Consider the following 12,700-nt stretch of genomic DNA (forward strand, 5'->3'; position numbering starts at 1 on the left):
CAGACCCTCCAGGACCCGGTGATGTGTCCCGCGGCGATCGGCCCCAGGGCAGGAGACACGAGCCCCGTGCCCCAGGCTGTGCTGTTCCAGCGAGGCTCGGTACAAACACAGCCCTTCGTGACAGCAGAGCTGCCAGCTACATCCCCCCGAGGCTCTGCCGGGGGAGAAAATTCAAATTTGGGATTTGACTGACACTCTGATGATTAATTCAGCTCAGAGGCCAGGCTGGCTTCCCAGCAGAGACGGGTACCTGGCTCCCTGGGGTGGCTGGTTTAAAACCCTTCTCGTTCTGGAAAGCCCTTGGGAAGGGTGGGTTGAAGATGCCAGAGCCCGAGCTGGAGAGGAGCACGTTTAACTCCTGGAGCCCAGGTGCTCTGTACTGTTCACCTCCTGCTCGTGCCCGGTTTACATTGTAAAACCATCCGCTGGGAATTGTTTCACAGGAATCATTTTATCGGTCAAGACCCGCTCTGAACAACAAGTGTCCAAGCTAAAGCAGGTGAACCTGAAACTTGCAACAAAAGTGGAACAACTGGAACACAGCTGTGCAGAGAAGGTGAGAAAACTCTTGTCATTGAACTGAGTTTAGCTCCTGGCAGCTCCCTGGGACGAGCTGGCCTGGGATCCTTTTGCAAGGTTGCTGTCGGCTGGGTTTCCTCATCAGAGTTGTGGGGTGAGCTGGGCTGGAGAGGCGCAGCCCTGCCCGTCCTGCCGGGGCTTCCCGTGGCTGCTGGCTGCGAAAAGGACAGCAGCTACCTCTGTCCTGCTTCCCTGAGCCAGGCTGTCCTGTTTTACTGCAGCATGAGCTGGGCTTCAGCAGTGGGAAGAGCTGAGGGAACCTGGGAAATTATTTTAAGGTAAGAGGTAGGTGAATGGTTTGACTTTTGTCTCCAACAGGAGCAAGAAATTGAGAGGCTTAACAAGATACTGAAGCAGCACGGGCTCATCAGCGAGCAGTAGGAGGCTGGTTTTCCAAGGGGGGGAAGTCTGCCCTGGAGAGCGTGGTGTTGAAATCTCCCAGTTTGACCTGAAAGCTTTTCCTGTCTCTTTGCTTTCTCTGGTGGTGCCTATAAACATTTTCTATTTGACCACACTTTGATTAGATCTTGGGATTGCAAAAATAATTTTGCTGGAAAATTAATCACGTGTACTCCCTGTAAACGGTGATTTTATAAGACATTTATTGTACATTTGTACAGTCCAAACTGCAAAATAATTTAATAAAGACACATCTTTACAAGCTTATACAGCCACAAAAGTACAACTTATTTTAAATAATTATTTTTTTCAGTGATAATGTTCTTTGTTTGCAACATCTTGTAGAAACTTGCGGTACAAATGATAAGAAGCCAGGCTGAGAAGGTTGTTTCTTCTCTGCAAGCTGACCGTTCATCACGACCACATCTCTTCTTTTGCATTGTTGGTAGTTTCCTCATTTCTGTTGCCATTTGTGCCGCTTTGTTATTTACATAACGTTCATTTCAAAAATACCAACACACCACTCCTTCAGCCCACAATCAAATCGGCACCAAAATAGAGGCGAGCGTGTGCCATCTTACGTCAAACAATGCCGCGTTCCCAGCAGCAGATTGCAGTTCTGATACCGTGTTCTCTCATCTCTTCTTCCATTTCAAGTGTTCCTTTGGGGCCCGCTGGGGTACGAAGTTCTTTCTGTTTCCACAGCTCATAAATCAACACATTGAAAGAGTCAGAATAGGTAAGAACAGAGGTAGGTGAGCGGACTGCTGGGACCAGTTAGACTCCAGAAAAGCCACTAGAAAGTGTATTCTAAAGGACCAGGCTGGTGTTTGAACACAACATGAACTTTTTCAGGTACTTTCCAGTCCCTGTGGTGAGACTATTTCATAGTTGAAGAGTAAGATTCAATAAGTGGGGATTTGGAAAGGTGTTGACTGCAGCAGGAGTCTCCAATTGATTTCAGCCACTCAGCTGGAAGGGTCAGTGAGCTTTTCTGAAAGCGTAAATTAACTGTTCGGGTTTTTAAAGAAAGGTAATTAATTAGTGGGTTGGGAAAAATAGCGAGAAATATGTGGCTTATTCACCTATGAAAATAGATAAAGCCAGAGGCTTTATCTAATAGCACATGATTACTTTAATTACCAATTGAGCTCTTCTGTTCACAGAATGAAGCCTGCTCTCCTTTGGAGCCACCCTGTGTCCCCGTGCTCCTCCCTTCCCGTCCTGCCGGCACACAGCAGGCAGGCAGCTCGGATGGGCGCTGTGTCCGAGCCTCCAATGTGCTGGAGGCTGTACGTGTGCTGACCGGCCATCCAGAGCCACCATCAAGTTCATACACAACCTTTTTTCCTCTCGGCAGAGGTATAATTGGGAACTTTCCACTTAATGTGGGTTTTTTTCTGCCCCAAAGCTTCTGAGAACCCTCACAAGGGCTCACCCTTTCTCTCCTGGAGAATTTTAACCCTGTGTGTGTACAATTTAGAAGAAAGTGATGGCCCATCACAGTGGCTGGATAAACCTCGCTTCTTTAGGAAATGGACTAAAAATTACAAAAAGCAGAAATGTGGCTTTTTTTTTTTTTTAATGCATCCTTACCTTAGAAAAACGGGAAGAAAAAATCGAAGGGTAACTTGACATTAATGGTGGGCCAAGCTTTATAGCCTGGCTCTGCAGGTGAAGAAACATCCGTGAAAACAACAGAACTTGTTATAGGAATAGTCCTTTCCCTTCCTGAGGGGAGCTGCAATGAAAACACAAACGGTCGTTAGCTTCAGTCTTCTCTTTGTACAACGGCTTTGTTTGGACTGGGTTATATTTTCAGCTGTTGTTTGTAAAAAGTGTTTTTTCATATCCAGTTAGTGAAGGATGTATAGGTTTTTATTGGAGTGTGTTTTGGCAATCAGCCCACAGTTGTGTTTGAGTTGGAACAGGAACTGTTGGGTGTCACACTTTCTAATCTGAAGTGGTGCCTTTAGATAAGAGACAAAGTGGGTCACTGCCACAGCTGCTACCCGAGCAAAACAAGCCTTTCTTGTTATCTTAAATCCTGTAATTTAATTACATACCTGCTGCAGTGTGGTGGTAGTGATTGTTGCTGTAACGTTGACTATTCTGGCTTGTGGATTGACAAGGGATCCGTACTTAGTCCACTTCACTTCTATTTCAAGGGACACTGGGATTTGGCAAGAGCTCTGAAAAGTGTTAGAAATTCTCTCATTGTCTGACTTGTACAGAAGCAACTCCATTAATTATTCATCTTATTAAACTGGCAGAATGCCCCCAGAAAGCTGGCTCCGGGAGGTTACCGGAGCAGCTACACCCTGCCTGTGCCCTGGACTTGCAGCTGTGGCTCAGGGGTGTCCCTGAAGTGTCTCCACGGGTGACAAACCCACCCTGTAACTCCACTTAGGGCAGGACTGTGGCTCTTAGTACTGAGCTGGCTCTTTTTGGTAGGAAGACTTACTGCTGGGACGGTAGAAAATCCTAAACTCTGCCAGGGCAGAATTTTAAAGCCTACAAATATTTTTAGGTACTTTTTATTGAACTGTCAAGTTCCTGGTAACGGAAATCATTCACCATTTTGTTGCAAAAAAACCTATGTACAAGCTGTCAGGGAGGAGGTGCTGTCATTCAGCACGTGCCACCAACAGCTGGGACTGCGCTGCAGTGGCAGGAAAAGGGCTGGTCCAGAGGACGGTAAGAATAAACACAGTGTTGGGTCACTCAAGCATTAACCCTGGCTTCTACAGCAAGAGTGAAACTCCTCATTTAATATTCCAGGAGGACTTTCCTCTGGTTTGTTTCTGCACCTTTTTTTCCCCATAGGTCTGAGAGATCTGAGCTGATGCTGCAGTGGAGGTGCAGTTCTCAGGAGAGAGGACGGGAGGAGCAGCGAAGGAGGGGGTGGCAGTGGTGTAACTTTCACCTGTTCTGAGATGCGGAGGTGAGTTATCGGCACCCAGTCCAGCACATCCTGGGCTTGAGAATTTCCAAATGAGGCCACATATTCAGGAAAGCTTTGTCCCTTTAGTAAATCTAGGAGGGTCTGACTCAAAGGCTGGCATTTCATCGCTGCTGTAATTCTTCCAGAAAAAAAAATAAAAATTAGTTAAAGCAAAATCCCTTGGTTTGACACAGTAATAATTTCTCCTTGCTCTCATGCACTGCTCAAGCCTTCTGGCTACAGTTGCTAATGTACACAGTCTTTTCAAGAGAAAGACCACTGTTAATTAAATGACATTTCTTATCATTAAATACTCCGTCCCCAATACCCCTACAGCCGTATGAATGCCCCAGGATCTGAAAGGGTCATCAGAGGGTTAAAAGCACTAAATAAAAAGAAAAAAGAAATGTTGTCTTACCGTAACTTACAGCCTGATATCATGTTATAACCGAATAATACCGGGGTTCTGGGTCCCTGCGCTGCCAGGCAGTCCTGGTTGGATGTACTTTGCAGAATGGTAAGCTGATTGTATTTGTTGGTATTCTGAACGATGCCAGATGTAACACACAGTTAAAGGGAAATTCAATACTTGATCTATATAGTGAAGAAAGAAGCCTTAATCATATCCTTAAAATATATCTGAAAATGCTATAATAGGTGTGAAGAAGCACTAGAGTGTACGATGAAGGTCAAAAATCTACCTCACTAAAACATCCCAGGAGATTGCAGTCAGGACTGAGTCATTCACCACTTCTAAAACATATAGCCAAAAAAAGCACGCTTTTGCTTTTGGTAAAGAATAGATACATTTTAAAGATGTCCAGGCTAGGAAGTGTTTGTGAAGATGGACCAGAACAAATGCTGCGAGGAAATTTTCACCAGGGAAAGGATATCCATGTGGCCGGAAACCTGCTCGTACAGGCAGTCCAACGACGTAACCGGGATTGCCACTGAGGGGAACTGGCTTTGTATTTATCTGCAATGCAAACATACAGCATTAATTCTGCACTGAAATGGTTTGAAACCAGAGAAATATTTCACTTTAGAATTAATAACTGCCTTGAACAATGACAAGATAGCTCATAAGGTTCTAACGGTTCTCTAACATCAGGGCAGGCTTTGCTTTCGCTGGATACAGTTACAGAGTCACAAGATGACTCTTCTAAATGTGAAAAACAACTTTGGAGGTCTTTAGTGCCCCGTTCTGACATGCTGCCTCATTTGTGTATCCAGGGCAAGTTACATTTTACCTTGCTGCTAACAATTGTTCTGATTCAAGTTTAATAAGTTTTGTAATTAAATGTCTTTCACCAAGTCATCCGTAACATCTCCAGCAGTTACCTGAGCAAAGCTGATCTCGAAGCTCTGCTGTATTGAAAGTGCTGCTTTGTTAATTGCCCCCAGGACAAAAGAAACTGCTGCTTCTGTTATTTCTCCTGCGTCTGTGTACGTAACGTGATAACTCACCTGCAAATTAAACATTTCAGATATTAATTGGAGCAAATGCAGAAGAGTATGAAACTAGAAGAAAGCAATTTAAAACTCTAAGTATTGTTTCCTTTCTTCCTTGCTTAAGAAACACTCAGACAATTGGTAGAGAGAAACTATATCCTCTAGAGGCTGGAGCCTCTTCCAAACTGACTTCTTGACAAACCTCTTCTAAGCATAAGCCCAATGTTCATCTATTTAAGCTGAAAAGATGAGATGATTTGCACTGTGTATTCCTCTGTCTCTGCCACCAGTTTGCCTGAAGTCATCTTCTCCCAAGCATAATGTAGATTCTAAACTCATGTTATTGTCTGTTATATCATATGTACACAGTAATAATAGAAAAGAATTTCATCCTGTCTCTGTGTTATGTTGCATGTAGTTATTATTTTGTTGCAAAATCTCTTTTATCCCAAAGTCAGCGTTTCTCCTGCCACATTTGCTTTGGAGATGTCGCAGTATATGGAAACTGTGCAAGGCCCTTCTCATATCTAATTTGTCAGTCAGAAATTATTCAATGCACACATGCTTTCCATCAAATGTGAGGAGGAAAAGAACTGCCATACCTACCCCGAGAACTATATTTATGCACAGTTCACCCAAAGCCATAGGGAGCCTGAGGACATCACTGTCACCAAGTAAAGTCTGCGTTCCGTTCAGAGACTGGAGAACTAGGGACTGGACAGTAATATTAACCTGAAAAACAAATTCACGTCATTTCTTCATATTGTGCATAACTATTTTTGGCTTCTTCTGTATTATTATATATGTGACCCTTCCAGGTTCTGTTCCAGAGAGACAGCAGTCAATAATCTTCTGAGGAACTGCTGTCACATGTATTGCTGAAGTTCAACAAAAGGTTCTATTTTTAACAACCTAGAGAGAGACACTCAAAAAGAGAGAGTTTTATATGAGCGGAACGCAGCAGGCTTACATGTTGGCAGGTAGCATATTATCTTGGAGTTGCTAAGTATCATTACTGACAGCAAATTATAGAAATTTTGTAATTTAAAGATTAAGGATAAAGTCCCTTTTCTAATGAAGTAAATGAAAAACTCTCATTGACTATAATTGAGTAAGAATTTTGCCCCCAGCTGTTCCAACTGATTTAGAAGGACACTTACCATCTGTCTTGACGTGGGCACCTAGAGGAGAATAAAAGAACAAATTCAAACGATAGCAAAGGGATGAGTGATTGGACATACACGACAGTATCCAGGCAGTGTGAAAATAACGCTATTCTTTGTGCCTAGTAAGCAAAATCTTAATAGTCCAAGCCTCTTCTTCCCCTGACAGTAACTGGAACATTTCTTAGTGACTTCCATCCATTTTCCATCAGGCCTGGCATTGACTACATCCCCAGTTCAATGAGTAGCAGATTAACCTAGAGTTTCCCTTGGACACTCCATTGCAACTCAGAACTCTTGCATCAGAAAGGTGACTCAAGACAAGCACCTCTGTTTGGCATGACTCATTGTGCATCGTAGCATTTGACCCACTGAGGGCGTCAGAAAACATTGTTCTTATTGCAGATCTGTGCAAAAACCACTCGTAACTATTCATAAGCTGCCAGTGTAGGAAGTCTGCCAGGCTGGTCGTACCCAAAGAAATGAAGAGCTTTTGTTTTCCCATCCTGACAGTAATGAGTCCATAGTTTCATGGTCTCTAAACAAAGCAATGAGAAGTGAGTATCCCTCTTGTTATACAGCACGTGGACATGCACAGTTGCCCCACTGGAAAATTTCAACCGAATTTTCATGGAAAGGCAGAAAAGTCAGACCAAGGTCATCAATTAGGCCTGCAAAATACTCCCACAGAGCACCATTTTGTCAAAGTTTTATTTTTGTGACTTCCCAATGAGTGTTTGATGCACATCTTTGGAAAGGGACCAAAAATGGGACTCTGACCATGAAGCAAGTTCTGCAGAATTACGACAGGATAGAAACCAGTCTGCTCATCTGACATGGTGGCAGAGAGTGCATTCCTATGAGCTGGAGACCTGAAGGTTCCTCCTGGTTCCTGAAGGCAAGCCTCCCGGGGCTGTTGGGTTTTGCCATTTCTTTTGCCGGCAGCTCCACCTGCTGGCACTGCAAGGGGTCCCTGCTCTGCCCTGGGACCACCCTGTCCCCACTACCAAGTCACTTTTCTGTTGTCACATCCCATCTTCAGCTCCCTTGGGGAAAAGGAGCTTCCTACAAACCATCTATTCAGCCTTCTCCAGAGCTGACCCTTCCTGAACAGCCACTGTACTTTGGACAGAAACCTGACCTCTCCTAAACGGGGCCGTTGTAATCAGCAAACAGCACGTGGGTAACGTGTTATGTACTGTTCTAGTGAGGAAGGGGAATTCATCTCTTAACTCAAAAACATTCAGCTGCTTGGAGCCTGTCCTGAGGCATTCTTTTTTTTTTTTTTTCCTGGTTCTGCAGCCACCAAGAACGCTAATTTTAGGTGCACATGGAAATGCTAAAAGCAGGTTTCTCCACCTCTTCCACAGCTAGATCATCAAAAACTAACATTTGTGAGCAATTCTTTGCTGATTTCAATTAGGTCCTCAATGATCAGGAGAGTGACCCCACCTGAGAGATCATGAACTAGTTAGTGGGCTTTCCTTTCCTGTCGATAGCTTTGGAATCTCTGAGGAGACTGGAAGGGGTCTATTCACTGGAAAATACTAATTAAATTATTTTAAACAATTACATAAATTAAAAACATTGTAACGGGGGAGAGTATGCTGTTTCTTGATGACCTTCAGCTTCAGGAAGGTGCTATCAGGTATTACATATTTCCATTTCAATTTTGCATGCGTGATTTCTTTATCTTCCTGAATATCTGTAAAGGGGATTTATTTATACATGAGACATCATCCTCCTGTTCAAAAGGGAATGAAAAAGTAAGCTTGGCTTTGAAAAATAACCAGAGGCTGGATTTTGTAGTAAGCTGGATACAAACAAATTTGCTCTCAGTGGGGTAAAAGGTCATGTTCTTTGAGGAGTACACAGAAGGCTCAGCATGTGTGTACAATATCTCACTATTAAAAACTAAGGCTTGTAAGAAAGGTTTATGTGCAGAGATTAAACCTTACAGGTTCTTCTATAAGTACAAAGTTTTACCAACTCTTTAAAACCCAGACTGCTTAGAATCATGCACTCTGGTAACAGGCTTGGAAAAGCTTGAGCATGCACAGAAGTATAAACCCACTGCCATTGCAGTAAGCTCTAGCTCAGTTTGTCTCTTAAAGATCATTATTTTTGTCAGTTAAGCAGAGAACAGTAAATGCTTCTGTTACCAAAGCCTGAAGTAAAAAAAAATTTCCAAAGGCTTTCTGTATAAAAGTCTGTTGCATAGGGAGATTTTTTTTCCCAACTCACAATTTAAAAATCTAAATAAAATACTATATCCTTTAGTAAATAGAAGTTATTTAATTCTAGAGATGCGGAAAGGTGTAATAAATACCAACAGTCAGCTATATAACTGTTTCAAATCATACTTACTGCTAAAATGCTGGAGTTGATATAGAACAGCATACTAACTGCTTGAACACTGCCACATGTTTCCATGCTTACTGATCTGGTGCATTTTGTAGCCTGGTTTACTAAAAACCCTGGAAAAAAGTCACAAAATATCACTGAATGAAATTAAAGAGTAATTATGAAAGGCAGAAATAAAAAACAATATAAGAACCTCAAGTATAAGCAAAAGTTAAAGTAAATGTAATTTCTATCACAGATAAGGTTTTACATGAGCTATAAAGAATGATACTCTCTTAGAGTCTCCAAAAACGCCATGAGACAAAGTATTACTTCTTAACAATAGAAGCTTAATAAAGCCAGAAGAAGATTTATTACTTCATTTTTGAGCTCTCATGAGTTTTTTTTCTTTCACAAGAGACTTCAGCTCTCCTATAGCCATCATCATGACTGTTATGATACCATATTTAATAATAGCAGTGGGTTCTGGAAAATGCAGGCGTGTGTCTTGAGTTGTGGTTGTGGCTTTTTTTTTTTTTTTTTTTTTTTTTTTTTCCCCACTCCTCCTCTGCAGATTTTCATGAAACTGTGTGAAAGGTTAAAATGTAGGGCTCAAGCCTGCAAGTCTGACTTGAGTTGCATTCAGGCTGTGAAAGGAACCTCATTATATCAGAGGAACATCTTACAAAGGTTGCCCAGTTAGGTCCTGTCTTGTGTCATAGCCTTTTCCCTCACGGTGTCACCCTTGTACTGTTTTATTAAATCAGTTATGCCAAATAGGATGTTAATAGGTTGTTTATCCAACAACAAGACAAGACTCCCAGGGATTTACATATCTAACTTTGAAAGTTTGACATAGATGCAATGCAACTTCCAATTTATGTCTAAAAAAGCCCAGAAAACAGAAGCCATTTGAAAACATCTGCTCATTAATCTTTATCTGAGTTTACAGTTGTGCGTGTGCCCATTTACTGATGAATGAAGCTCAAGTCAGAGCAAATAAACTGGAATTCAAATGCATTTTCCAACCTGCAGGATTCGCATCAGAGCACCGAGAGGAGATAACAGGACTAGGGAGTCTTAGAAATCCGTCCACTGTCTGTATAGGAACACCATACTGCCAAATAAAACAACACATTCAAGTAGGGAGGTGTGTTTCAGTCCATGGAAAGTTTTAGAGCACTTTTATTAACAATAGATTTGAATAAAAGAAGTATTTATTTCCACTATACCTGTCAATACTGTATACGACTTTGTACATCAATTCTTAAGCCACTGCTAACAGCTTTATGTTTACAATAGCAAACCAGCTACTTATTTTTCAAAGATCTTAAAAATCTAGTTCACTTTTAAAGTACGCTAATACAAAATGCCACAGTTCTTATTTTTACATTTCTAAATTTAAAGATCAAAAGCATTTGATTGATCAAGATAATTTTTTTAAAAGCAGATGCAAACAATGTTCACTTGTTCTTCTACAGAACAATCATATTAATTGAAACAGACAATTATTTACCTCATATCTGTAAGTTTCATTTGCACCAGAAGGACTCTCAGCATCTCTGTTCTCATCCCAGCTGTCAGGCTCAGCGCTGAAAGCAGCACTTCCAAACCGTTCAAGCAATTGATCAAAATTTTCAGAAGTAGGCATTTCAGGGGAACGGAAGGAGAGTGCTTCTTTATCTGTCAAAACATTGTAAAGAATGAGATAAATTTTAGGACAAAAGATACAGAAATGGTATTTAATAACAATCTTTCCTGTGGAGTTGTTAAAGACTCAGTTACGGAAAAATATCAACACAGCTTTTCTTTAACAAAAGCTTTCACTTTTCTTTAAGAGAAAATCTAAGTGGTATCTCAATTCATCATGTCACCCAGATCCATGAAAGCACAAACCTATGGAAAGAGGTAAGTCCTTTTCTTTCAAAATCACCGTTTCTAACAGCATCAGATGTTCCAAAACAAAGACGTGTCAACTAGTGTCTACAGCTTCCATGCGAAGTATTCAGATGACTACTGCACAGTCATAATTAAATTAAGAGAGCACAGTTCTGATCACTTCTTACTTCCCTGCGAGTCACTTCCAAGCTGGACACAAAGGATTTGTGTCACTGGTGCCTGTTACTTACAGTAAGAGATCAGGAAGGAGTCAGTTTCCCATGAGACAACTTTCAATGTGATTTATTGGAGATGCTAAATTATGTACAAAAAAAAAACCAAACCCAAACTTTTTTTTTTCAACAGAGAAGACAGAGTTAAGAGCATGAGATGTTTTAACTCCACAGATTTATTGGGGATGCTAAATTATGTACAAAAAAAAAAAACAAACCCAAACTTTTTTTTTTCAACAGAGAAGACAGAGTTAAGAGCATGAGATGTTTTAACTCCACAGTTTCACAAGTGAAAGGATTACAACGTAAGGACTGTGAGCGTACAGAATAACCAGTTTCCTGACAAGTTGAGTTACTTATAATTTTAGTCTGTTCCTGGTACCAAAAAGCTTATAAAAATCACAGCACAATGCTTAACATTGGCAAAAACTCTACTTACAGTTTGTAGCATGAATGCAGAAAACACTGGGATTGACTTGGTCAATTAATTTAAATATCCTTTCTGGTGGATTTGCTTCAACATCAAGTGAATATAGAGCAGCTTTCTGACTACAAAGACGGCTGTCACCTCTGCAAACAAAATAACCAAATCAATAATCCACTAAAAGTTACTATTGACCATATTTTAAAGTTCTTTTCATTTATTGAGGCAGCATCAAAAAAAGCACTAAAGAGATTATTCTTTTTAACACAATTTTGATAGCAATTGTGGCTCCTTAGAAGGTTTATATCAGTTTATACTGTGTGCTTAGTAATAAATAATTCTCCAACATGTGTTTTCTAGCAGAGGAAATTGTGTGAGCAGCAACATGAAGAAAGGCAAGAGACAGAGCAGGGGAAGGGAAGAGCCTGACAGTAATGACATTAGAGCTAAAAGGACAAGTTGGATGGGATCCAGATGGTGTGAGACACCACAAATGCAGGGAGGACCACAGGTATGCACAGCTCAGAAGCACTTTTATTTATACAAGTGGGAAGTATGAGCTTTAGGGTAATGTGATGGCATGTAGGCCAGAAAAAAAGGTCAGTTTTGTGAATATTTGGATACTGCTCACTTCAGGGGGGCAGGACAAAGTCCTACTTAGGATGCATGTAAGAGAAATGGCAGAGTGAGAAAGAGGGAGGTGAAATAACCCATCCAGTCTGGGAAAAGTGTCTGTAGGTGTGCCATGGGCTCATCACCAACAGCCCAGAACTGCAGCAGGCTGCACAGTGGATGTGCCAGTTCATACCCTGAAGAGTTCTGGGGTGTCCTACATGCCAGAAATACAAGATGATGATCTTTGGGAAACTGGTGCTTAGGCAGAGTTAAAGCAGTCAAGGACAGATACTGAAGAAGTGAAATTACTTTTTAAGCACAGAGTTAAACTTGTCCATGAGATGAACCATTTGTTAGAAGGATCACATCATATATCAAACACCCTTCTGCTGTTCCAGAGACCACCTTCTCTTACGTGTGATCAGCCACATGCTTTTATTGACTAACAAAATTATGCAGATGTATATAAAGCTAGATGTAAATTATGAGATCCATGATATTTGCAGTCATTGAAAATCCCATGGATTTTCATGCAAAATTTTACACAAAAGAATTTGGGGACAGAATCCCAGCTTCACTTTATAGGCTCATAGAATGGTTTGGGTTGGAAGGGACCTTAAAGCCCATCCAGTGCCAGCCCCTGCCATGAGCAGGGACACCTCCCACTAGC

The 12,700-nt window shown here is 41.4% G+C and overlaps 2 protein-coding genes across 2 annotated transcripts in view; one reads left to right on the forward strand and one right to left on the reverse strand.

Moving 5' to 3' along the window:
• HVCN1 (hydrogen voltage-gated channel 1) overlaps positions 1-1,120 on the forward strand; it is a 4,097-nt gene extending 2,977 nt beyond the window's left edge. The window contains 2 exon segments of the mRNA XM_010082429.1: positions 444-556; positions 898-1,120. Of these exon segments, the coding sequence (XP_010080731.1) occupies positions 444-556; positions 898-960 (176 nt within the window). The 3' untranslated portion in view covers positions 961-1,120.
• A 1,455-nt stretch (positions 1,121-2,575) lies between these two features.
• Positions 2,576-12,700, reverse strand: part of TCTN1 (tectonic family member 1) — an 11,583-nt gene continuing 1,458 nt past the window's right edge. Inside the window, exons 2-13 of the mRNA XM_010082430.1 lie at positions 11,431-11,561; positions 10,397-10,563; positions 9,910-9,997; positions 8,905-9,014; positions 6,535-6,555; positions 5,981-6,106; positions 5,264-5,389; positions 4,816-4,898; positions 4,341-4,481; positions 3,905-4,061; positions 3,045-3,170; positions 2,576-2,719 (exon numbers count right to left, since the gene is read on the reverse strand). Of these exons, the coding sequence (XP_010080732.1) occupies positions 2,576-2,719; positions 3,045-3,170; positions 3,905-4,061; positions 4,341-4,481; positions 4,816-4,898; positions 5,264-5,389; positions 5,981-6,106; positions 6,535-6,555; positions 8,905-9,014; positions 9,910-9,997; positions 10,397-10,531 (1,257 nt within the window). The 5' untranslated portion in view covers positions 10,532-10,563; positions 11,431-11,561. The remainder of the gene's footprint in view (positions 2,720-3,044; positions 3,171-3,904; positions 4,062-4,340; positions 4,482-4,815; positions 4,899-5,263; positions 5,390-5,980; positions 6,107-6,534; positions 6,556-8,904; positions 9,015-9,909; positions 9,998-10,396; positions 10,564-11,430; positions 11,562-12,700) is intronic.

Source organism: Pterocles gutturalis, unplaced genomic scaffold, assembly GCF_000699245.1.
Source record: "Pterocles gutturalis isolate BGI_N339 unplaced genomic scaffold, ASM69924v1 scaffold32149, whole genome shotgun sequence".
Lineage (NCBI taxonomy): Eukaryota > Metazoa > Chordata > Aves > Pterocliformes > Pteroclidae > Pterocles > Pterocles gutturalis.